General features: G+C 38.0%; 1 protein-coding gene across 1 annotated transcript; it reads right to left on the bottom strand.

Annotated features, from left to right (window-relative positions):
• Nucleotides 1-3,687: 3,687 nt before the first annotated feature.
• LOC137256509 (uncharacterized) lies at nucleotides 3,688-27,013 on the bottom strand. Its single transcript, XM_067794350.1, has 9 exons — nucleotides 26,984-27,013; nucleotides 18,506-18,554; nucleotides 17,963-18,022; nucleotides 17,669-17,725; nucleotides 16,921-16,992; nucleotides 16,044-16,115; nucleotides 15,349-15,650; nucleotides 14,952-15,056; nucleotides 3,688-4,224 (listed from the first exon to the last, which is right to left on the bottom strand). The coding sequence occupies exons 2-9, from the start codon at nucleotides 18,543-18,545 to the stop codon at nucleotides 3,688-3,690; spliced, it is 1,245 nt and encodes a 414-aa protein (XP_067650451.1). The 5' UTR covers nucleotides 18,546-18,554; nucleotides 26,984-27,013.
• Between the last annotated feature and the right edge of the window lie 10 nt (nucleotides 27,014-27,023).

Raw genomic sequence — 27,023 nt, 5'->3', positions numbered from 1 at the left:
TATCATTGTGTTTGTACTTTATACTGTGTACATAAATACATTTGCATTTGTGAGTGGGTTTTTTCACACTCAACAATAACAGTATGGAACGAACAAAACAGTGTCTTACACAATCAACTAAAGTTTATTATTGTTATTTGCTTGCTTGTTGTTTAACAATGCGCCTAGCGGTGGTGGCTGTTAATAATCAGTTGTTGACCAGATTATCCACTGATTAACAACATGAGCACCAAACTACACAACTGGGACATGCTGACGTGTGTCAACAAAGTCAGCGAGTCTGAACACCCATTAGTCGCCGTAATTTAAAGATAGGCATGAGTTATTGAAGACCAGTTCTAACCCAGATCTTCACGGGGCCAGTGTTATTCGGGTAAGATTACACATTGCCAAGATGAATCAGTACTTACAGTAGTACACGTGCAAGCACTCCGTTCTTCAACTATCTCATTCCCAGTATTTAACTGTAACTGAAACTTATCATTACTTCTGTTTCCCTGTCTATGAAACCTGCGCTTGCCTTTACTATAGTCTGTTGCATTTGATCTGCTATTAATGAGAGAATTTAGGTTTATCCTGATTTCAGCAATATTCCAGCAAGATCACAGCGAGGGACATCAGAATGCCTGCTATTAAGACATTCCCACATATCTATGGGGATGATTTAATGCAATGCACTTAAATGCGCATACTGCAGTGCAGCTGGCTGCCAATGACAACTGATTTGCTTCTTCGTTGTAATACTTCTTTATCTCGAAAAACATTGAATCATGCATGATGCACGGAAATTACCGATGTTTTGCGAATGATGATAGTTTGCTAAAACAAACAAAAAACACAAAACACAAAACACAAAAACAAATCACTGTCAGACTGATTTACAAAGCCATGCCTGTAGAATTGTGGCCCTGGAATGTTGAATGTTGAATTTATTGGTGAATTTGAACATTCAAAGGTCATTTTCAAGGTCAGTACCGATTGTAACCTTAATGAGGCCGTTTGGCAGTCAGCACTATCTTCCTCAAACTCTCTGTCTGCCTCAAGATCACTTAAAAGGATTTGGAGAAATATTTCGTATCAATATCTGTTTCTATTTATACATATGTAAAGGTCCTGTTAATCTGCATTCCAGAACCCAGTTATTTCATCAGTGTATATAGATTTACAATAAATAATTAATAAGTACTTTTTGCAGTTTGTCTAATGTTAATTCTATTTATCTAAGAATTTCAGTTCATCTATTTATCTTTTCATAACCATTAAAACCATCATTACTTAAATTAGTCATAGCTTTGATTTAGATTTCTGTAATCAATTATTAAACCATAGCCTTAAAATGCATCGACACAACCCACGTATAACATTTCTAAAAGGATCATTGTTTCAATTATTTAATTTACAGATACAGATTGCGGACCCACTGACCTGGAGATTAACTTAGACCTGTAATTATTTATCATTACAAATTATCATTTGTATTATGCTCCTAATTTCATTTAAGGAAATCTTATAACGCAACATTTTTATTCTTTAGGCTTTAGTAAGAAACAAAAACCTCCATGTAAACACTGACTAGATATATAGAGTGAACACTTCTATCTTCGTCAGAAATATATTTGAATGTTCTCACGTGTGTTATATTTTAGTTTTGTATGATTTGATCATATTTTTACTCAAAGAATCTAGTTTGTAAACAAGCAGAAGTTTGCTTACATCAATACTTCAACATATATCATTTAAACAAAATGCACAAGAATTGAGTACACAAGACAACAAATTAAATCATATACGTGTGTTCGTGAGAGAACTTGAAGGTGCAGATGCGGGTAACTTGTCCTTTCTTAAAAAAAGACACGGTAATGTTCTTACCGGTTTATTGATGTTGCTTGCCAGTTTTTACAGTCACGGCCGAGGTCCTCGCTACACTTCTTAAAAACATGTGCTCAATGGGAAGGGAGATAACTCTATCACAGTACTTTGCGTTAGAAACAAAAAAGACAAAAAGTGTGGGCAGCGTTATTCGAACCAACAAAATATATTCATACAATGTGCGTTGTGGCTGCGTAGAAACCTAGAGCTTACAGTTGTACTAAGTATTGCCAGTCATCAACCAGCACTCTTCACATTCACCAAAGCCATCTAAAGTAGATGAGGGCAACAGAAACTTCATGATTGTGGACGAGTCTTTACTATTTGTCTTTACTCAAGTCTTTACTATCTGCGATCGTTAGTGTGTATATGTTAAGATACATTAAGACAGCTTCAAATCTGTTTAATAAATACCACAGCAAGCATGCTATACTTGCAAAGAAAGGCCTCATTTCAAGTTTTTGTCATATTGAATTTTTGTGTTTTACATACAGAAGTTGTCTTCTCACTGAAATATGAGCTATTCATAATAATAAAACTTAACCATAAGATTTACCGTGTTTGTTGTTTATTTTACGTAAAATGTAATAAGTGGTAACAGACAAACATTCACAATTGTAAGTTACTGTCAATAGAAGCTATCTTGCAAATGTAACAGCATGTGCATAGAGTCCCCCAATGGAACAGCACCAAGCTAAGCCTGTCATTTCATACACGCTGAAACAATGTTCTTGTCATTTTCCGGCTACAGAAACCCAGCGGAAACCTACATTACTTAGTATTAATATGGAAAATGAATCCTAGAGACAGTTTCAGTCGTAGGAATATGGCGGAAACTAAGGCTTGTTAGTTTCAGTTTTGTACACGATGCGAAAATTCTTATTGTCTGTTTCCTGGTACTGAAACCTAGCGGGAACCTACATTACACAGCATCCACTAGGATTCAGCTAAAACGGAAACTAAGTTATTTTTGTCTACTTCCCTTGCAAGGGGTCTGTATGGTCCAACCTGGTCACACCGATTGAATAGCCATGTCATGTACATGGAATGTAGAGCGGAGACGTATGTAAACAGTTTGCTTGACTGTACACTTGGCCACATCAAAAGATAGACATTTCAAGATCTCCATAACAATATTATTGTGAAGTCCAGTATTAATTTCAAAGGACAGTGAATTGATGAACACATTGTGATTGATATACTGTGTATAAATTATCTATGTCGACTAAGTAAATGCTTCCGTTATATGCAACACAAGTAGATGTACAATACAAAACTCAAGTGATAGTGTCGCCCGGTTTTCCGATGGCATTAACAAGCATCGTAAACACAACCCATGCAGACAACCATTCATATCAAAGCTTGATAAACAGATAAACCTTTAACAAAGCAGTCGTCCAATTTATCGGGGGGGGGGGGGGGGTCGGAATTTTCCACTTTTTCATGCGGTGGTAGTTCATTGTATGTGTAATTGAATTTACTCTAGATTTGATAGGAAGTTGCCTAAAAGGCGATTGAATGAGTCGACATGGGACATTTCTTATACGATACATATGCTGGTAATACACGTTACCATCATCACCTGAGGTACAGTGAACATGGTCTATAACAAAATAACAACACTAACAAAAACTTTTAAAAATCTGGAGAGACGTTTCAAATCTTGAAAGGACAGAGCATGGAGAGCATGGTGAGCTCACTGCTCAGCCCTTTTGTAATCATTATGCTTGACGTGAATGTTCAAAATAATAGACTCCAGATGCATTCCGTTGTATCATGCAAATACCGTGGCATTCCATAGGCTGTTTATTGTAAGCATCATTCCGTTTGCTTGGGGTTTGGCGCTGAATTGTAGAGATCTTGAAGGTACAAGTAACCTTTCCTCGTCGAAACATGGTGGTACTTCTTTTTCGGGATTTGTATAGAATCTATATTCCTTCTGAACAACTGCAAGAGAATTAAATTTATGGCTGACTGGTCGTAACGGTGACATTTTCCATACTCCCTGGTTCCGAATGAACACCAATATAATTCTTTTGCACCTGGATGACACATGCAGTTCGGGTCCACTGCGCACGATACCCACGGATCCATCACTAGTCGTCGTGTGAATGGCTGGTTGTGTAACATTATAAAACCGCTTTCAGATTCATGATAAATTGAAAAGTGGCATGGTTCGGTGTTGAAGTAGGAAAACATATACTTTGAACAATGTTGTGCAAAGGGATATTTCGGCCATGGTGACATTAGCACGCCCGTTTCTCTCAGCAAGTCGAACATTTCACGTAGGTTTCCTTTGTCGAATCGCGACGAGGCGTCCAACCACATCGTGTATTCCGCGTTGTCAAAATGAGCCTGAAAATATAATTGCATAAATTGTCATCAATCGAGAGGTTAACAGAAGCGTCCTATATTTAATATAGTGACACTAGTGCAACTTCAACCACTCCCAAGGGAGGTTTAGGGGACAAATATCTACACAGTAAGCCAGACAAGTCAACGTCGCAATAATACTGTAATAGCTGGCTTGTAATTATTACATATATACACAAGAAATGCAATGTAAATTTAGAAGACAAGTGTCTGCCACGAACGTTGCATTATAAAAATTGGTTTAGAAAAAATATTTATGAAAATAGTCTTAACCCGAAAACCCAACCATACATGATTTTGTAGATGTAGGTAAGTGATTGCATATCTCCTTCTCATATTTTAAAACTCTATTTCGCTACTGATATGCCAAGTAATCAATCATGCTGACTTTGTCAGAAAGCAGTGCGCTGCAGTGCACCTCATATTTAGGTTTCTCCAGTCTCTAAATTCTATAGAAAATCTCAACCGAATTGATGTTGTGGATTAAACAGAGGAAAGTAGGACCTAAAATTCATTTGATATAGCCAAACATTCCCTACCACAGAGAAGTCAGAGTGGTCGTTATGACTCTTCGATGTCTTAACCTCAGAAATTGTGTCCTGTGTGATCACACCTAACGTTATTTGCAGTGTAAAGGTCCTGCAAACACTACCACACAGCCACTCTTTATAATGAAGTGCCACGACCTTTCAAACACGGTTCTTGAAGCATGAAATCTGAGACTAAACCAGAGACTGATCATCATATACATCCACATCCTGACAACAGGCGAGTGAGTTAGTGCGTGTGTGTGCGTACGTGTGTGCGTACGTGTGTGCGTGAGTGCAAATGTGTGTGTGAGTGAGTGAGTATGGTTTCATGCTACTTTTAGCAATATTCCATCAATATCAATGGCTGATTTGGAGTCATGTTTACTAACTGGTTACTGGAAATTTCACCAGACCTCAGTCAGAAAACAAAACTAAAGTCCTCACATACTAGAAGCTTACCGGGTGTTGTCGTCAGAGAATCAAGAAGTGCACAAGAATCATTAAAGACAGTACCAGGTTTGTCGGTCTGTATAACACTATGATGTTGAAACATTGGTTGCCGTATGTGAATTGTAGTGGTATAAGTTCAAATGAAGTATGGAGATTTTTTCACCACAGACGATACAAATAGCAGCATTACCTTTGAAACAAATCACGTCTGTACCAGATAATTGTTACGCGTGTGTATGTTCTGTATATTTTGTTATTAATTAAGTAATAATTATGATGGGTCACATTTCGTATAATAGATGGTCAGCATTTGTAAGATTTTGGTAGCAGGAAATTGTGGTGTCCGGAAATTATGTGCCCTTGGTTTTCTATTTGTTACTTCCGGGAGACTGCTAGACCATTCTGCAGTTTTGGCGATGGTCGTATGTGCCCGAACTTTCGGGAAATGACTGCATTTATATAAAGGCTAGTTGTCGTGTTGAGACTGGGACATATTCACATGTCTGCAGTATATACATCAACATCAATATCCGCCAACGCCTGAAACTGCTGTCAGGTCGCTCGCCGTTTTACATTCCGCATAACTGTTTCTCTCTCGCACTAAGACTTTGATGAGTTTGCTATATTATATTTTGTGACCCATTGCCTTACATTTTGTCTCACTTGTATTATATTTGAAATCGTTTTGTGAAATTGAATTGTGACCTTGTATAGCTCTCTTTGCTAATAATAATAGTTGAATGTTTTTTTTTACTTGTTCTGTTTTGCTGGTTGACGGGGGGATTTCTTACATCGTTTTTGTCACGGCAAATTCTTAACCATAACACAATCCAGTGATTGTCACCATTCGTGTGAATACCACAGTGTAAATTGAGAAAGCCATTCAGATAGGTTAAAGCCATAAAGAAATAAAACCACTCCCATGTACACAATGATTCCAGGAGCAGAGTTTATTGTACGATTTTGGCTGCACATCACAGGCAGGTGTTTCTGAACCATCGTCAAATATTAATCATACCTGGGGTTCGCAAAGAGTGAGGGTGTCCTGGCATCTTTCAAAAACACATTCAAAGTCTTGTTAATTATTCAAACGTGAAACCCATGATTAGCTGACAGACATGTTTGAAGGAATAAGAGGCAGGATAATACGGCAAAAAACAAATACTATACCTACCTTTGAACATAGTCTCCAGATTTCCATCAGCACCATACACACAAGGATAATGAAAGACACAGGGGACAGAGCTTGATGATGTGTGTAATACAAAATAATATAATCTCCCCCAAAAACTTCTGTCATACTATGTCGCCATTGAACAGGCTTCATGACACCACGTGGACAAACCAGAAGGCGTAATAATGTCACATGTACAAACCAAATGATGTCACATGAACAAACCAGCAGTCTTAATGACGTCACTTGGACGTACCAGAAGACTTAATGATGCCACTTGAACAAACCAGGAACAGCTTCTTACCGATCCGACCCCGTAAAGCAGGTCGTAGGTCTAGTCTTACTTTTTTACCCGCTTCATAAAGACTTTATACGTTACACTGTGCCGCAAATAACCCAAAATTTAGAACCCCGACTGACCTCTCATAAATGCTGTAGGAGATCGTAAACACTACAAAGGTGTGCAAGTGATCAAAATGCGCTAACAAAGAAGACCTGAGTCATTTTGAGACCGGTCGAACGTGCTCGACACACTGGCTGATGATGACATTTTGTCCAGATACAGATTTCCTAGGCATGTTGTTTTCTAACTGTGTAAAACGTTAGAGACCCACCATTTTTGACACAATATGAAATCGCGATTTGCATCCTTATATGCTGTACAGTATAATTTCAAGGGTGAAAATCGGATAATTACTATTGGTATTGAATAATAAATATTCAAAAATTACATGTTAATATTTACTGATATCAGTTTTTCATGATATTGCCAATGATAAATCTGAAACGCTGCCGATGAACCAAGAATCGGTTGGGATGTTTCGAAAATTTACTTACGTTTTCTGAAATATTGGATGGTGTTTACAAACTCTCGTTTTGCGAAGTCCGGTAATAAGACGCCTATTACATCACGAAAATTTCAGAATCAGCTGCGAAAAATGCATCACTGAATTCCGCATACACGTTAAATCAAATTACATCTGATCTTTGTCACCAATACTAACTGTCTCGATAAAATGAAATGAAACATACCGGACGTGAAGTTTTAAATGTAAACAAAATAAATTCCGAGTTACGGTGTACAGCATTTTCTGAAAAAATTCCGACATCCTGCCGGCTATTCACAGTGTATGAATCTCCTTAAAAACAGGAAGCCCACCGGGCTGATAACTGAAAACTGTTGCTGGCCCTGTGAACATGTAACCAGCCCTGTATCAAAAGTAGGAAACTGAGGTAAGGTGTTAAAATACAGATATCAAAGAATTACTTCGTGAGGGAAGCTTAAACATAAACGTTACAAAGCTTAACTTGATCATGAACCATACATACAGATGTCGTCTAGCTACCACAATTGTAAACTATTTTCAAAACATCACCCGTAGACAATGACATGGTACACTGTATACCCATGGAAAATGGATTGGCCTATAGAGCTGTCTATAAAATAAAGTTGTAAGCCCGTCATGCAACTAGCAAACAGCGGGCCGACGCTGATGTTATTCATTGCTTTGAATGGCTCAGTGCCTTTAGAATATGCATGGAAAGAGTATCAATGCAGGAGAGAGGAAATTAAAAACTCATACAATGCAATGTTGGGAACTTGTTGAAGTTTCTGTGTAGCGTGACGCCATAACAGACGCAAAATAACAAGAATCAGCATTTCTGGTTTCTTCTCTTGTTTACAATGAAAGGGATGAATACTTACATACTTACATATCCAACCCTGCGTACTCTTGTCAGCGAAGGTCGCCATGTTGTTATACGTTGGTCATCGCCTGCGATGTCATACGTCACCATTGTTGTACATATTATACAATTTCTTTGAGGTAAAGGTAGGCTGAACAAGAGTGTTCCCAACTGATTCTGATCACAGTATCGGTGCTATCATGTATCGTTCATGAAACCAATTTCAGTACCTACATCTTACCTTGTTCAATATCACATCATACCTGGATACTAGGTATACGCTTCTTTTTATCTTTGAAACTTTTTGATTGTTCGAATGAATGTTACAAAAAAAAACTGACACATTGGTATGGTAGCACACCATATTTTACACCTTTCCAGTGTTGGTAGATCAAACGTAGTCATAACTGCAACATGTACTGTAGTTCCTTTAGTGTGCTATATTCAATACACTGGGACTAATATTGCAGTTTTATGTGAACAGGTTAAATTTATATGTAATTTAGTGAGAGAATCCAAAATAATTCATTAATTGATATTTTATTGCGAGAAGATAACTTGTATTTGCAATAAAAATATATACAACATCTGCATTCATATTTAAACTGTGTTTTTCATTTTTAGATACTTGGGAACAAGAAGATAAGCAGGTGCATGTTTGGTTGTTGCTGTATGCGTTGCTATGCAACAAAGTAGCTCTTAAACGATGTACAACATGGATTTAGGACCAGGTGGTATGGCATGGATACGTCGTTGTGGTGAAACGGTCATAAAGGAGGTAAGGAGAGGGTCGTAAACAAGGCTGTGTGGACTGCGACCTCCTAAATTCAGGAGGCCTTTGTGAAACGGACTTCAGCAGGGTTAATGATGTCACATGAACAAACCAGCAGACTTAATGATACCACACTAACATTGGTGATACCATGTCGCCATACCAGCAAACTTACTTACAATACATGATTCTATCAGCTAATCACGTGACAGTCACGCTTACATGAGATTGCAACTGCGCATGCTCGAATCAGTGCAAATCTGTGCTTTCGTAGAGGTCGGACGTGTAAATCTCAGCTGGGGAATAAAAGTTTTCCCGCGCGATTATGTTAACTGATTAGCAGCTTATGGTTTTATAATTACAACCCAGCTTCCCAAAACATCACTATAATTAGTGCTAAAACAACCATTATTATCTGTAACGGCAGAACTTGAGTTTGTGCAATATTAAAACCTCCTGTGACGGAGGCGCGATAATGGCGGAGGCTTGTTTAATAACAAGTCCGTCGGCAGACAGTGAGCACACAGGTCAACACAGCAAGTCAAAGTCCAAAAACAAAACTGACTGTAATGGTAAAAAATCCAGTCGCGGGAAAGTACCGCCAGTTATCAATAATGCTATTCTGGGCCCGAGTGGCCAAGCAGTTGAAAGTGAACCCTCTCGCAATCTGATGTCCGAACTTGTGGCCGAAGTGAAAAACATGAGCCAAACTATGGACACTAGATTAGGTGATTTTCAGGAACAAATAGATTCGTTCTATTATGGCGGTGCAGAAGACCAAACATATGGTCAACTTGATGAGGATGAAGAAAATGATTATATTGAACCAAGTCAGAACAAACCCCATGAAAGTTCAATGAGTGTACGAACCGAAACCGGTTCTGTTGGAATTGCAAACCAGTTGCTTAACACACACCCTGCGCATGAGCAGGAAGTGGCTATGCCGCCTTCCGGTGAGGAAAATGTTGACGAGATACGATTTTTCAGTGCTGTCCGTTCTAACTTGCTGCTTGAGTAGTCGGACGGTGGTCCCATCGACGCAAAATTGGCGGACCTGGTAACTGAACTCTTTGAGACGAAACCGGACGAATCGTCCTTATTGACAAAATATAAATCGATCAAAAGGCCTGGAAATTGTGATGGGTTGAAAACTCCCGAGGTAAACAAACTTCTGTGGGATTCTATAAATTCCGGAGCGAGATCTATGGACTGTGGAATGCAAAAAGTTCAAAATGGCGTGGTAAAAGCTGCCACATGTGTTGTTGCTGCACTAGAAGTGCTGATGAAAAACAAGAAGGATATCCCTCCTCCTGTCTACTCTGATATGGTGAACAAGTTATCAGATGCATTGACTATGACCTCCTATTCTAACAGGGAAACCGTTCAAAGGCGGAAAGAACTCATACGACCGCATCTGAATTCTCAGTATCGACCCTTATGTACTCCAAGTGCACCCACTTCATGTGACCATCTGTCTGGTAATGCTATTGCTAAAAGTCTGAAAGACATGAATATGGCCAGTCATCTTGGGAAATCAATCAGCAGAGGTCGTGGATATCGCCAGACTGCCCGCTATGTGCCTTATAACAACCAGTTTGGCCGCAGAGTCAGAGGCCGTGGTCGTGGCCGTGGTCGTGGTTTCCCACCTGGATATGTTTTGGCAGGGGATCCCCAATACAACAGAGGTTTCGAGAAGAAAAGACGAGTGGGGGAAGAACTAGCAGTATTGACCCCAATGAGTGAGAGTGAGGAGTCAGCTCAGGTAGGTCAGTGTCATTCCTCAAATTCAGAAGCTCACTTTAAAGCAGGTTCAATAGCTCTGTGTTTATCGGAGTGGGAGAAGCTGACCCATGACAGGCATATTCTAGACATTGTTTCAGGACTGAAAATAGATATGATAGAAAACCCAACGCAGTTTAAAGAGCCAAAACAAATCAGTTTCAATAAGCAAGAAAAGGAAATTGTTCACAGAGAGATTAAAGTCCTAAAGACACTTGGTGTCATTGAGCTGGCAGAAGAAACTGATGACCAATTTATTTCAAATATTTTCATTAGAAGGAAGAAAAATAACAAATATCTTTTGATTTTGAATTTAAAACAATTGAACCAGTGTATAGAGTACCATTACTTCAAAATGAAAAGCCTAAAAACAGTATTGCATTTGTTGAAAAAGAATATGTACATGGCATCAGTTGATCTGACACATGCTTATTATTCAGTGAGTGTACATGAAGATCATAGGAAATATTTAAGGTTCAGATGGAATGGGTACTTGTACCAATTCACATGTATGCCAAATGGGTTAGCTTGTGCCCCCCGTATATTCACAAAGTTGCTAAAGCCAGTATTTTCACACTTGAGACTGCAAGGTAATTAATGTATGGGGTATACCGATGACACATATACTCAGGCAGAGGCAAGAACTGAATGCAAGGCATCGGTAGAAGACATGGCAGGGTTGCTACAAGATTTAGGCTTTACAATAAATTACGAAAAATCCAATTTTGGACCTTCAAGGAGAATGAAATTCTTAGGCTTCATTCTGGATTCAGAAAAAATGATAATAGAATTACCAGATGATAAGGCAATACACATTGTCGAGACATGTTCATCGATTCTCAAGAATACTCATCACGCAATAAGAGATATAGCTAGACTACTAGGATTGATTGTCTCGTGTTTTCCTGCTGTAACATTTGGTCCGCTATACTATAGATCTCTTGAAATGGAGAAGACAGCAGCTCTAAAACACAGTAAAGGTGATTTTGATGCAAATATGTGTCTATCAGCTGAATCTAAACAAGAGGTAATTTGGTGGAAGGATAATGTTTTAGGATCGACAAATACAATTGGTCCCTTCCAAAACCCTGATTTTACATGTTGTTATATGTTTTCCCCATTCTGTTTATTATCAAAATGTTTGCAGAAGATTGAAGCTGATAGAGCCAGAGCAGTGACTATTGTCCCATGGTGGCCTGCACAAACTTGGTTTGCTCATTTATTGCAATTACTGTGTTGTAGACCCCTGATGTTGCCTGTGCGGAAGGACCTTGTAACCAGTGTGGAAGGTCTGCCACACCCCATAGCCAGGAGGCTGAGAGTGACAGCCTGCCTACTGTCCGGTATTGCTTCACACAGAGAGGAATTTCCGATGAAGCAGCCAAGTTCCTTGTCAAATCTTGGAGAAAAGGAACACGCAAGCAGTATGCCAGTTACCTCACTAGATGGAGAAAGTTTTGTTCTCCAAGGAAAGTTGATTTCAGTTTGCCATCTTTAGCAGATGTGTTAGATTTCCTACTCTCGCTCGTCCAGACTCGACTGAGTTATAGTTCTGTGCATACTGCAAGATGTGCCGTATCTAGTATTGTACTGCTTAATGATCAACCATGTGGTAGTCACCCAATGGTATCTAGGTTTCGTAAAGCTGTTTTACAAGAGAACCCACCAGTACCGAAATATTTGGAGGTGTGGAGCGTAAAAGATGTTCTTACTTTCCCTGCAAAGTTTGCAAACAATGTCTATTTCTTTGAAAGAGCTGACTATCAAATTAGTATTGTTGATGTCTTTGACAACTGCCCAGAGAGGTCAGACCTTACATTTATTGGGCATAAACAACATGACAGAGAAGGACTGTGACATTCCTTTTCACTTTGTTGATTTAGTTACGCAATCTAAGCCTGGAAGACTGGCAAAACCTTTGGTTCTGAAGAAATATTCAGTGGACAAACGTGTGTGTGTGTTGTCACTGTTCTGAGAGAATACATAAGAAGAACAGCAGATTTAAGAGGTTCTGAGAAAAAAACTGTTAATTGCATATATCAAACCATATAAGGCTGTATCACGCGACACCGTATCACGTTGGATTAGGACTGGCCTGACTCAAGCAGGTATTGACACTAACGCATTTGCTGCTTACAGTACTTGGGCTGCAGCTGCATCAACAGCACGGCAGGCCTCTGTGCCGATCAGAACAATACTTGAAAAAGCAGACTGGTCATCTGAGCATACATTTGCCTGTTTCTATGATGAGACGGTTGTTTCAAGAGATAATAGTTTTGTTGAAGCAATTTTGCAATGAATTATACTGAAGGGACTGACTGGTCTATGTATTGGATCAGTGATTTTGTGAAAGGGACACAGTCTGCAAGTGAAATTTCTCTTAAATGAATGCTTAACTTGTTTCGAGAAGTGTTTTATTGCAAGTGTTATTTGCAAATGTACATTTAAGGAAATGTGCATGTATTTTATTTGATAACTTATAAAATGGTTTTCTAGTACCACAGTTCTGAAGTTATCAGGCAATATGCGAACATACTATTACTTTCATGTATGTTTTATGAAAATAAAAGTCCTCATATGTCGTACCATGTTGTTGGTGATTTTTATTTCTGACTTGAATTGGAAATCTGTTTATGAGTGAGCATCCATCTTCGAAGTGTCATGTAAGCGTGACTGTCAGGTGATTAGCTGATAGAATCTAAAAGTTAAACGAGCCTTACCTGTAAGTTGAAGTTTGACTGTGGTTCTATCAGCTAATCTACGTGAAGGAGGGGTTACATGCCCACCGCTGTATTATCCCTCCCTAAACATTTTTGGTCTCATGTAGGATACTCCCTCATAACTCTTCAAACGTCTGATTCGAGCATGCGCAGTTGCAATCTCATGTAACCCCTCCTTCACGTAGATTAGCTGATAGAACCACAGTCAAACTTCAACTTACAGGTAAGTCTCGTTTAACTTTTAGAATATACAGGCACAACACAGTCATGCAAACAGGCTTATTGACACTTATTTTCAGGCTTATTGGCTTACCATTTAGACGTACCGAAAGGATATATAACATCGCATGTGGCATAATGGTTGTGCTTGGACTAATGAGGAGATTATTCTTCACGCGGTGCCACAGCCTGTCGATCTACCTAGAGGTTGTCCCGGAGCTAACTAATCAAGATCATACACTTGAATGAAAAATAACATCTTGTCATATAATGTAGATGTCAAAAGATTATACTGCCAGCAAGTGTGGCCAGGTGAGACTACTGGGTACTACAGTATTGTATTACCTAAAGCAACAGATGTTTCCGAACAAGACCAAGTCTACGCCTGTACTGGCACAAGATACACATATCACAATTATTCTTTGAACATTTCATTGAGGTACAATTGGCCTATTTTCCGCGAAACATGTGCATACCTCCTTTTCTCATACTGTATAGAACGTATATTCCTTCTGAACATCTGTAACAGAATCAAATTGAGCGCGGACTGGTCATACCGATGACATTTGCCATACCTCCTGGTGCTGAATGTGCAAAAGTACAGTTTTGTTGCACCTGGATGGCACAAGCAGTTTGGGTCCACTGCGCACGACACCCATGGATCCATTACAAGTCGTCGTGTAAATGGCTGGTTGTGTAACATAATAACATTGGCTTCAGATTCGTGATAAACTGAAAAGTGACATGGTTCAGTGTTGAAGTAGGAAAACATATGCTTTGAGCAGTGTTGAGCAAAAGGATATTTCGGCCATGGAGACACAAGCATGCCTGTTTCTTTCAGCAAGTCGAACATTTCACGCAGATTTCCTTCATCGAACCTTCCAGATGCGTCCAGCCAAATTGTGTACTCAGCATTGTCAAAATGAGCCTGGAAATACAATTTACATGTGGGTTATTGGAAAGAGTTCTTCTTCGTTAATGAGCGATCAGCAAAAGAATATTACAGCTATAAATGCTTAGCGTAAAACCAAGTCTGTCCTAGACAGTCGATGTTTTAAGCACTGATCTATATGATATATAAGATAAGCTGCAAGGCAAATTGGTGCAAGAACATGCCACATGTTCCACAAATTTGGGACTTATTTGTGTTCCGTTATGAATGCATGGGCGAATATGTTATGGATATCTTAGTGTATGTGTGTTGATATTTCTGTTAGAGTTTGAAGATATATAGTATCTGATAGCTGTATTACAACATGCTTCCACATGTACCGCCTCAAGCAGGGTTGAGTGAGTGAGTGAGTGAAGATTACGGATATCAAAGTGTACGTGTGTCAATATTTCAGTTAGAGTGCGAAGATATCATAAATGTTAGATACCTGTAACACAATGGGCTTCCACATGTAACATCTTAAGTAGGAAAACCGGTCAGGCAGCAAATTAAAAGGGTAGCGTTTTATTTCGGCTCTTTCATATTGCTGTAGCTGTAACATAATTTAAACACAAACATAAAATGTAGCATAGGTGTGTTATCGCCTACTATCTGTTAATCCTTCAGTTTACGCTTGACTAAACTACATTTGAAAATGCACGTGCATTTGGAAACACCTCATATTTACAACAGAGGCTTCTTCTCGTAAACGTGTCCAAGCATATAATGCGCAATATCACAAATCAAAATACTATGTCAGTGCATCTATGCCTGTGCGTCTGCACACATGCATAGAAATCACATCATTTGAGACTTGCCTTTATTTGACAAAGTTAATAGCTTACCAGTTTCACCTGACTTTTGTTCAGACCCATGTCGTAATAATAGAACGAGTAGTTGCTCAAAAAAGGGAAGATGTATTTATCCAGAGTCATGATCATCTCCTGGGATTCATCAAAGTGATCGGCTGACGCTGCCGTCACAAAGGCATATTTCCTCCTCTCCTGTATGTTGAAGACTTCCTTTATCCTCTCCAGTGCCCCCTCTTTGAGTTTCGTTACGGGTGTAAGAATATTGCGGATGTTTTCTTGGCTGTCAGCTGCCGGAAGTGGATGTTTGCAGGCGGCAGTATCATTGCACATGTCCACTGGGATATTTATACAAATAAGAAAGATGAACTGCAGTCTGGATTGTCTGGTCCTAACATGTCTGGAATATGTCTGTTCATTTTATACACAATAGGTGGCCAATGAGTATCTGATAATACAACGAGGAGGTATATCGTACTTCTTTCCAACTGCTTCTGCTGTCAGTGATCTTGGGTTCACAACAATGTGAACTTTACATTTCCTCAGAACCGTACGCTATACCAAATCTTAACTTTGAATAAGAGAAGGTGAACTAAATCATCTCTTTTCCTCACTACAGAAAGGGAATGAGAAAGGAAAAGAAAGAGATAGGAAGAAATCAGAGAGGCACAAAATGAATACTGTTCGTTTGAAGCGAGGAAGAATTGGAACACAAAATTTGGTATTCTTACACGCCTTGATTTCCTTGCCAGTGCATGGTGGAGAGGGAGGTAACTCGGACCAAAGTCGTTTCTTCTTCAGGTCTGAACCACAGATAGAAAGCATTTCAAGTAAACAAATGTGAACAATATATATGATGCTTAACAAAACTGCGTAGTTTTAAAAGCAAAACATCGGTAACAATTATTCATATGTGACTTGCTTTTCAATTATTTAACTATGTTTTTAAAAAGAATTTCAGGGCATTTTGGCTTGGTGGGAATGGAAACAGTGATCTAATATTCATGCCTTAATTGTTTGACACTGTCGTAAACACGAAGTGAGTTATACCAATCACACGATGAACTTGACACTGCCGACAAACTACCATAGTCAGACATTCGAACCAAAGTAGGTTTCTAAATCTATTTGATTGGCATGTTATACCTTGTTCTGCCTCCTCAACATTGTCCCTTTCTCATTGTTATTGTATTATTACCTATCCCATTGTTGTTATTATTAATCCCTTTGATGTATTACTTTATGTTGTCTTACTTAATCTACGTTATGTATAAAAACCGGTTCTGGGCTGTATTGCTTTGCTCTTGCTTGAAAACGGTATAAGAAGCTATACTGAAACGTCATTTTTCTCTTGCAGTTTCTAAATGTTTAAACTACTTTCATGACCTACACGTACTCTCATACATTCATGGACCTAACCACTCGAAACGCATGCACAGATGCATACACTTTCACACAAATGGATGCTTTCAAAACATCAATTGCATGGTTAGACATTTATACATGCATCTGCCAATCAGAGTGAATATTTATCGCAAGCACATCTGTTAAAATGAATGTAAGAAAATAATTCTCTATTTATTAGTATTTCTTAGTTATGAGTCATACTTGCTATTTTCGCCCGAAACATGTCAAGCAGTTGATTGACTTCGAAACTGCCATGTCTGACAAGTTGTGTGTCTGCAATCACACGAATAGAACCAAGATTAAAGTACTTTATGAATATACCTAAAAGGCAAAGGTTATGCTTCACAAATGCGAGGCCACAAGATGGGACTACACAATAATATGTCGTCCTTAAAATGACAAACAAATTTAGACTGTAAGACGAAACGTGGAAAAGTAGTAGAATATATGCTTTACCGAGAAAACGTAAAACATCCTATATTGCATCTTACCTCTTCCTATATGACATCGTACATTTAAATTAATGACCTGTTTAAACTATTACATTGTTTTGACAGCATTTGACTTAACTGTGAAAATATACACTAAAATATTATACATAAAGATAGAAATAAAACAGAAAGAAGACAAATATATAAACCTGTTCCGCTGGTTGTCAGCTGTGCAATCCCCTATATAGATATATAACAAGTAATTCTTGTCTGTTTTCTTTAATCAACATTTACTTGACATATAATCACCATCCACGCAGACGGGAACAGTTCTGTGGGACTGTAATACCTATCACAGTAAGCGTTCGTATCATACGTATCAATGACAGATCTTATCGTATGTACGAATACATGATCCTCAACGAATTTACAGGTGTTAAACACAAATACATAAATGTATAACTAGCACACTAGGTAACCTTCGACAAGACCTTAAAAATATCTTTGATTGCGTTTACCATTTAGTTTCTCTCTTTGCTGTACTGTTGTGTGTTCACTGTTTCTGTGCTCACATGCTGTAAACAAAACAAGAACTACAGAACTACACCCAATGGCAATATATAATATCAGCCATGTATCCCTTTGATTGGCTTCATCCGTATACTGAAGATATGACGTACAAAAGGCCTGTCAACCACTTTCTAAATGAAAGATATTTATGAAGCTACAAAGAATCACCACCACCACCATCGACACAGACACCATCGTCACCATTGTCAGACATGCTTCACAATAATGTTTTCCTTACTTACGACATCTGTGTTTGTCCAGGAAGCTATAAGCACACCACAGAGCAAGCAGTGCCACGGAAACTGAAACAAATGCATACCAGTGCCATATGTGTTCAGATACCATGAGTCCATGCAGGTGCCAAAACTACTGTACGTCCCCATGGTCCCTTGTTTGGTGATCTACATTCAGCCGCTGATGATCTATACCCTCCTTTTGTAGATTGTACTGTTGTCTCTAGTAATTTATTTTATGATAGCGAACTAAATCATATTAACAGCTGTGATAATCTAGTATTTGTACTGTCCTTTGATGACATTAGAGATGTGAGGTAGATTCTTCTCGTCACGATATGGCTGCAATACTGCCAATTTGACGCTAAATATTAATTCACTCACGCACGCAGGTACCATGACACAAGGTAAATAACTGGTCATTTCAGAGTATGTTGTCTATTTGCACTACACATCCAGCTGACGAGTCAGTCTCGCTGCCAGCCGTTACTATCATCCATGACAATATTTTGACCGGCTGATATTAATATACTTCAAAATGATTTGACAGACCCTTTACAATCTTCCGAGACCTCATCCGCAGACTGCCCATGATAGGAACCTACAATAGTAAGCAATTCATAGAGCCATTCGTGAAGCAGTGATATACTTGTATCTGTGTAGACGCTTTCCTCCATTTGTAGGCATTTTTCTGTGAAATCAATCATTTATCGTCGACAGGCGTTCCTAAAACTCAGAAACCAATGCAATCCAAGCATAAACTAAAGGTACACCTCTACATGGCATGATGTGGATTCATTATGATCACCTCTCCGGACACAATACCTCTCTGTATGAGGGAATGAGACACATCGTGACGTGGCCAGTACATGGGGCGTAAGAGTACCTATAGAAGCACATACCGTAGCTGTGTAAACCGTTGTAAATAAAGAGGTAGTTTAACAGTCAACAAAAAAGTCCATGTCACGTAAAAGTTATATTTACGTTACGTAACAGGCAGCATATGGTAGCCCTTACTTCATGACAAGCTCAGTTTTGGTGTTTTATGCAGTTATTGCGTAAAACCACACTCACTCACTGAGAACCATATCGATTCTACTTTGTGGAGTATCCGTATATATGCTTTACTATTGCCGACAACATCGTGAATATCGTTCTTATGAAACGGTCTATTTGCCTTGCAAACACTGGTTAATTCACTAAAAAACAAACTTGACTCATAGAAATCTAACGCTTTGGACTACAAGGGTCGTAGAATGTTGGAATCATGTGTTTTGTTTATCTTTTTCAACCGATAGATCGAAAACAGACCCGTAGAGAATTATTCAGCTTTGGACTTCAGTGCACCTGTTCTCAGTGATAGTACTAGTGAATGTATTTAAAAATGACACAAGGCACGGAGATAATTATGAATTCTTGGACTCCTTTTGCCTATGATACTTTTTGTGTAAAGTGCTACGATAAGACAGGGAGTGAATTATCAATCCTTGGTCTCCTGTGTCCCCTGTTGCCCGTGTAACAGATTTGAAAATATGTAGTAGCTTGTATTCAGTTTGGTGATAGGTTTTAAGGCTAAGTTTTAAAATATTGTTTATTTAGTAATGTAAGATCCTAAAAACCACTCATTTGGAGCCTCACCACCTATCTCTTATGAACATATTTCATGACATATAGACATGCCATGAATATGGATTGGCATTACAGCCATCGACAATATTATGAATGCATACTAAGAACACTAGCAGTCCTATGGTTGATCCCTGGGGGACCCCTGATGATATATGTTCTAAATCTGATGATCGGCCATCTGTAACTTCTGTTTGTACCCTAATATAACTGTGAAACCATTCACTTGAACTACCATGTGTTCCATAAGCATCTAATTTGAACGGGGCGGTGGGGTAGCCCAGAGGTTTAAGCGTTCGCGCGTCATGCCAAAGACCCAAGTTCGATATGCTACATCGATAGAATGTGTGAAGCCCATTTTTGTGTCCCTCGCCGTCATATTGCTGGAATATTGCTAAAACTGGCGTAAAACTAAACTCACTCACTCACAATACCCTTGTGTCAAACTTTGTCGAAAGTTTTACTAGTGTCAGAGAACACGGTTTTCACTTGTTTTCCATTACCTAAGTATTTGCTATGAAATGTTTCATTAATCCTGATTGCCGATTTGTTGAGACATTTTTTTCCAAAAAGTGTTAAGAGCATATTTAACTACGCATTTTTCAAATATCTTCCTAACAGAGCTCGAAAGTGCAATGGGACTGGATTTGTGACATTCATTTACACTTCCCTTCTTATGCAAAGGAAATATTAAAGCTTCTAGTAGGGAAACATAATTGATGCTGTAGCTTATTAAATAATTACATGAGGGGCAACGAATCTGATTTGATAAACGTGTTGCTTATGTTGTCAGGACCATTTTCTTGTTTATGACAAATGATAAAAGAACATCTTCAAGTTCATTTCGCTTCAAGTCAATTTCACTTAATGAAATGTCATTTCTGTATTCTACATGTAGTAGCTGCTCGTGTGAGATGTTAGTTTTAGCTTGGTCAATGAAGTTATCGTTAAGTACGTTTGCCTTCTCGTTTGCGTCTTCATAAATGTGGAAAGTATCTTTACTGTCTCTTTGAGGTAATTGTTAATTAATTTCCGCCCTTTTGTCAAGTTTAGAATAATAATCTGGTTTAGCCTTTCTTACCGCTCATGTTACCTTATTTCAAGTTTTTCAATTTTATCCAATCATTACTTTGATTTCCACGTTCGACTGTTTTCTGTTGGCGGTTTCATCCATGTTCAGTCACGTTATCTTATACTTACCATCTTATTTGGAATAAAAGTATTATTCAAATGAACAATATAACATATATTCCATTATTAATTCAGTTGCAGTACTGATTTCATTAAATGGACGGTTAACCAATGTATGCTTTGAAAACTTACATTCAATGTCAGCTTAATCGTAAAAATATATTCTTCTTTTAAAAAAATACTGAATCTGTATTGCATCACGGATAGTAACGACAAGGGAGCAATGGTCAGTGCCAGCACATCAAGTACACTTGAATGCTATACAAAATCAGAATTTGTTACAAAGATTAAAGCAATCAGCGTACGTGATGTTTGTCTAATCCTAGTAGGCTCTGCGAAAATACGTTCATACGTGTCATACGTTCAGTGTTACTTCCTTTCTCACAAATTTTGTTAAATGTATTAAAACTGAGATCACAAAAACAATGCTGTCCATATTCATGTCGACACCATTTCCATTTAATTGGCAGACTAGAGCCCAGTATTCCTCTCTGTTGTCTGATCTAAACTGACAAAAACTGTCTATTTTTTTAAAATTTAATTCATATCGCCTAACATTTGGGTAAATTAAACAGGTTCTTATATAGACTGTTACTCGATCACCCCTTGTTGCCCCATCTTTTTCTAAAAAGTAACTGAAATTTGGAATTTGGAAATCAGAACTTTCTGCTGAGTCAGTTAACCAACTTTTTGAAATACAATTAACACCACAATCGCCTAATTCACTTTAGATTAAGCCACGTTTATTCTCTCAGGCTACGAACATTAATAAGAACATTTTTTTATATTTTTATATATGATTTGGGTGGATATCTCAGCAGTATAAAAGTAAAACAATAAAAGCATGTTCAAATGCTAGAATAAGTTAAGAATGAAGATTTTATGGATATCAACTTCTTTATGAGAGAACACAACGTTTCGGAGTTAATGCTTACTCCTTCATCAGGTGTATTTTCACTTCTAAATGACATTCAAAGACTAGAATAAGTTAGTTAGTAACTAAATCAAATGGCATTGTGGAAGAAGTGTGAACCTCGTTGTGCAGATTAAAAGGTAGAATACATCAAATAATTTTGTAAAAGGCTTTTGTGGAACTGTGTTATACCAAGGTTATATACATCGGCCTAGCATATTACTGAACAACAACAACAACAAATAAATAAGGAACCATTATGTCTGATAACATGAAAATGGTGTGGTTATGGAGACAAAGGGTGAAGCAACTACAGAATGCGGTGGGCATGAATATAATAAAGTGAAGTGACAAGTCGGTGTTAATAATAAGCGTCGACGTCACTGTTTGCTTACTGCATGGCAACAATACAAAGCTAATATTGAACTTACAGTTCATAAAGGATAGTGGCAATAATAATTATTAATAATAAATCAAGAAGATGTCAACAGGTATTCAAGCAAGTACTTGAATTAACACAAATCAAACCACGATGCAAGAAACACACACTACAGGCTGCTCAATTTGACCTGATCAAGTGAATATTAATGCATTGTGTTACCGTGTCACAACTGGTTGACTCTATTATTGTGGAGGGGTGCGTCTTTGTCAGGTGATTGTCAGTATGTCCGAACAGCGAGATTACGTCGCCAGTTGATATCTAAGTGTCGATAAATCGTCAGCAATGTTTTAACATTTAACGCTTCAGATGGTTCAATGTTTCCTATTGGTGATTTTAGGCAGCAAGCTCCCCTATTTAATGAGGTCAACTCGACCAGCCGTTTGTACCATTTGATCTCACGGGTCATGCATATGTAAACTAGCTCAGGTCAAGCTGGACAACCTGTACATTCTCTCGCACATGCTGCATGCTTCACGTGCACGCCCAAACACAAATGTGTAATACGTGACGAGCACCATAAGGTTGAAAATAGACAAATATTCTACAAAATAATAACAGAAAATGCTAATTAGGAGATCCTGTAGTGGTGGCAAGAACAATAGACAAGTGCTTTTGGAAGAAAAACATTCATAAATTGGACCTATGTAGCTTTGTGAAAAATGTAAATGAGAACCGACAAATAACAACAGTGTACCATGGAACTGGAGTGGACACATCTGAGAGTCAAGGCACTAAGTGACAGTGTTTTTGTAATTTATGATACGGTGGTGTTATGTGGCCATTAATAATTTTTACCTTTGAATTGTTCATCATTGTTGTCAGGGCAGAAGGTGTCACTGTTTACCTAACTAAACAACACAATAATGGTCAAGTATTCAGCGCTAAAAAAAAATATAAGATTCCACGCTTATAGCTACTCCTGACGACACTGGACACTGGTGAGTAATCACTGTGGCCAGGGTCAGTGTATTCCATAAAGTCACGTGGACCCTGGGATGGTTCATGTCCGCCTCGCCCAAAACTGGCTGTAACTACCCTGTTGTACAAGCAAACACATTGGGCTATGCGGGAATGGTTATAACGCTTGGGTTCAGGGATTACTAACAGTCGTACTAAATAAACACAAACTTCTATACAGATTGATATAGTCTGTTTCAGTTCGTCACCTGAACATACACTAGATAATTTATAAGTCAACATTTATTAAGTAGGATGCAGCATCAGCAAACATGATGTCAATTTCGATACATTGTTTTCTTGTCTTCTGAATCTGGAGTTGAATCTTGTACTTCTTCTTCTTGTACTTCAGTCTACCTGTGGACTGGAGCTGGATAACTGAAATTTCATTCTTGACGTGCATGGTTTTGATGACATTGATAAACTTGTACAGGTTAGGATGGGGTGGCTGTATGACGTTATTGAGCTTATGGTGCCAACCTTCAAGATGTTTTGTTGTACGGGCACCCTGGGTGTTAAAGTGGTTTCACGTCTTTCGACCTTCTTTCAGAACCCACTTCTCAGTAACATAGTCCGCAAACCTGTCTATGTCGGGTACTTCTGATGGTCGGTCTTCCAAGGCCTGAACCCATACATCGTCTAGTTTCTCTAATGGCACTAGTGGTAAGACAAAAAAGTTCAAATTCAATTTTATACAACAGTTTCTGATGGACTGTCTAAAACATGACTGTTTCATAATATTTTCAGGAGTAAAATGAAAATACTCACCTGCAAGCTCTTCTTCGTAAATTGCTGAAACAGGGGTCATTTCTTCCCTGCGTCCTTTCTTCATCTTGTTCACGATTTTGGTAACTTCAGTAGAATGGCGGTCACTCTGGTGGTTGTGGTTCTGGTCTGACTCAACTAAGGTAGAGTTCTGTGTTGTAGCTGTCGCTCGACAACCCATGGGATGATGATACACTGTGTCCTTCTGACTGTTGTTAACGCTGAACTGAGAGCCATTGTAGACTAGAAATTGTCCACCTTTATGGTTGTCTATATATTCAACTTGTACCTGTGCGTTTGCCATTTTGACTGAAGCTGCCTAAGATGTCTGAGTTCTTATACTATGAGCTGGGCAATGAGTGAACACTAAAGACAGTGAGTGAACGCTCACCAAAGGCATCAGCAGTCGAAGTTGTCCGATTCTTTATCCAAGATAGTGGGAGACAAAGAGTGAACACTCACTCAAGGTATCGGGGAAACAGGCTATAACTCTGACCGTTAATCCCTTGAAACAACACTGCTCCTTTGGGCTTGGGACTTAGTGGGAATAGGGTAAAATTGATTTCGGGCTAGGTGGGAATATGGGAAATCGGATTTTGGGGTAGGCGGGAGGACACCTGTGGGATAGTTTGATGCACATATTGAGTCTTAAGGAAGAGTGAGCGAGTGAGTTTAGTTTCACGCTGCACTCAGCAATATTCCAGCTAAATGGCGGCAGTATGTAAATAATCGAGTCTGGAACAGACAATTAAGTGATCAACGGCATGAGCATCGATTTGAGCAATTGAAACCCGACTGTAAGACATGTATGTCAACCAGTAGAAACACATCTGTTTTGTATTGAGAAATTTTAGAGTTAGTTTTATGCATTATAATGTATTTGAATAAGGATAAAGAGTTAAAAATGTTTCAACTGGTTTATGGTATTTTAAAGTATTATTGATGAATGTAGACTTTAGAATACATCTTAATATCTTAGCTATATATTTGCGTAATGTCACTAGTATGAAAGTAATTTGTATTCCAATCATTATCGGGATGTATGTTATCCTTGAGTTTTCTCGTAAAATATATTGGCATTGTATTTACATAGTAATATATTTTTGTAGTACTTTACATAGCATGTATATCTTTGATTTAAATACATGGACACATTTCTGAAGTCTTTCTGTTGAGGAATCACCAGGTCATCGATTCAGCCTATAGTTATGCATTAATTATGCATGTTCCTATTATAATGGGTTCTTTTTCCCATAACTGCCAAAACACTGTTACTTGTCATACGTGTATTAACGTGATGATAGTGTAACATGTACTATATGTTAATGTCATATGTGTCAGACACATCTACGTGTTTCTTTCAAAAATGTTACAGAATTTAGTGTTAAACGCCACCATCACTTGGACACATTAGAGAATATTGTCCATACTCTGTTTGGTAAAAGGACACACGAAGATACGGAGAGGATCATTAATCCTTGGACTCCTGTACTCTCTGTTGTCAGTGATCCTCTATTTTGCAAAACGCCATAAGACGCACAGTGAATGATTAATCCCTTGACTCCTATGAGAACGGACTTGGATTAGTTCTTATATTTTGTATAGTAGTTCCATGGTTAACCTTGCATGAAGAAATTCCACTCGATGTAGATTTGTTTTTGATAATAGTGTGTGCAAACTTGGATGTAAGCAAAATGGGAACATGCCGGGTGTGTACTCAGGTCCGTTAGTAAATACCCATGAATGTATGCGTTCACCAGACTGTATCCAGCATACCACATAAAAGCATGTTTTCATTGAAAGACTTCAAAAGGATTTACAATGCTTTTGAAATGTAATTTGATTTTTCAATTTAGATTTTTCTAAAGCGTTCGGATCAGTGAACTATGAAATCTCTACACAAGCGAAACAGATGCAAAATGGGACAGTTACTACAGAGTATGGATGAAAATGTAAAACAAATCACGTGAGGACTAATAGTTAATTATCAAGTACAATTGTGAACCAATTAGGAGTAAGGCGACCTTATATATTCCCTTTCATATTTACCTCTTCTTCAAAAGAGGTAATATCCCAAATCCAAGAGACGATTCAAACGGTATCCATTACATTCCGATACAGTGCAATACAAACATCCCTGTTACTATATGCCGATGACATCATATTGTTCTGTGGTAGGACTATCAATAGACATTAATGAATTGGAGAATTATTATCTTAAATGGAAACTAAAAGTAAACAAGGCTAGAACAAAGATTAATAATAGGTAAATAATACATGCTTGCACGACAAAATGATAAATGGTTCGATATACAGAACATTATCTTTCAGTTTTGACCATAAGGAAATCTACATTTTAACTGCAATTTTAACTGCATTTTTAACTGCAATATGTATGTATGTATGTATGTATGTATGTATGTATGTATGTATGTATGTATGTATGTATGTATGTATGTATGTATGTATGTATGTATGTATGTATGTTTATCTATCTGTATATCTATCTATATCTATATCTATATCTATATCTATGTGTACACATTCACGCACGCACGCACAGACAGACAGATAGACAGGTATAGATATAAATACGAATAAGGATATTATAACGAAACTGTGAGAAACCAAGGAATTAATAGACATGATGAATCTTTCAAATATGCAAATTAAATGATGTCAAAGATGGATTTATCTTTTTATGTGTTTGCCGAGCAACGTTATCGTTAAGAAATAGATATATGAAGAAATATTATCATATTATGATGTACATCCTGAAACTCATAAGTTTGTATCATTGATGCATAATTCCAGTACATCACATTTACAAAGCTTGAATATAAATATTCCAAAAGCTCGTATTCTCAGGAAGATTTTCCTCCACCCCCGAATGAATTATTGCATTGTTGTACAGGCCGGTGACTTTCAGTATGAAACAAAGATTGATCAATTGATTGAATACCATCGAACGAGTTGCTTGCTGTAGATACCTGTTTGCAAAACTACAAATATCAGATGACTTAAACAAACAAACTGACCAACACAATACAGCAGGAATCAGTCTACGTAGGGCGTTAAACAAGACTAAAACAAATTATTCGAATACAATAATTGTAATTATTCGAATAACACCTACCTCCCGATAAACAGCTAAATAGTCAGTCGAGGTGCGGTAA

This window comes from Haliotis asinina, chromosome 11, assembly GCF_037392515.1.
Source record: "Haliotis asinina isolate JCU_RB_2024 chromosome 11, JCU_Hal_asi_v2, whole genome shotgun sequence".
NCBI lineage: Eukaryota > Metazoa > Mollusca > Gastropoda > Lepetellida > Haliotidae > Haliotis > Haliotis asinina.
Note: the sequence above shows the minus strand (reverse complement) of the source record. Positions and strands in the feature narration are given on the sequence as shown.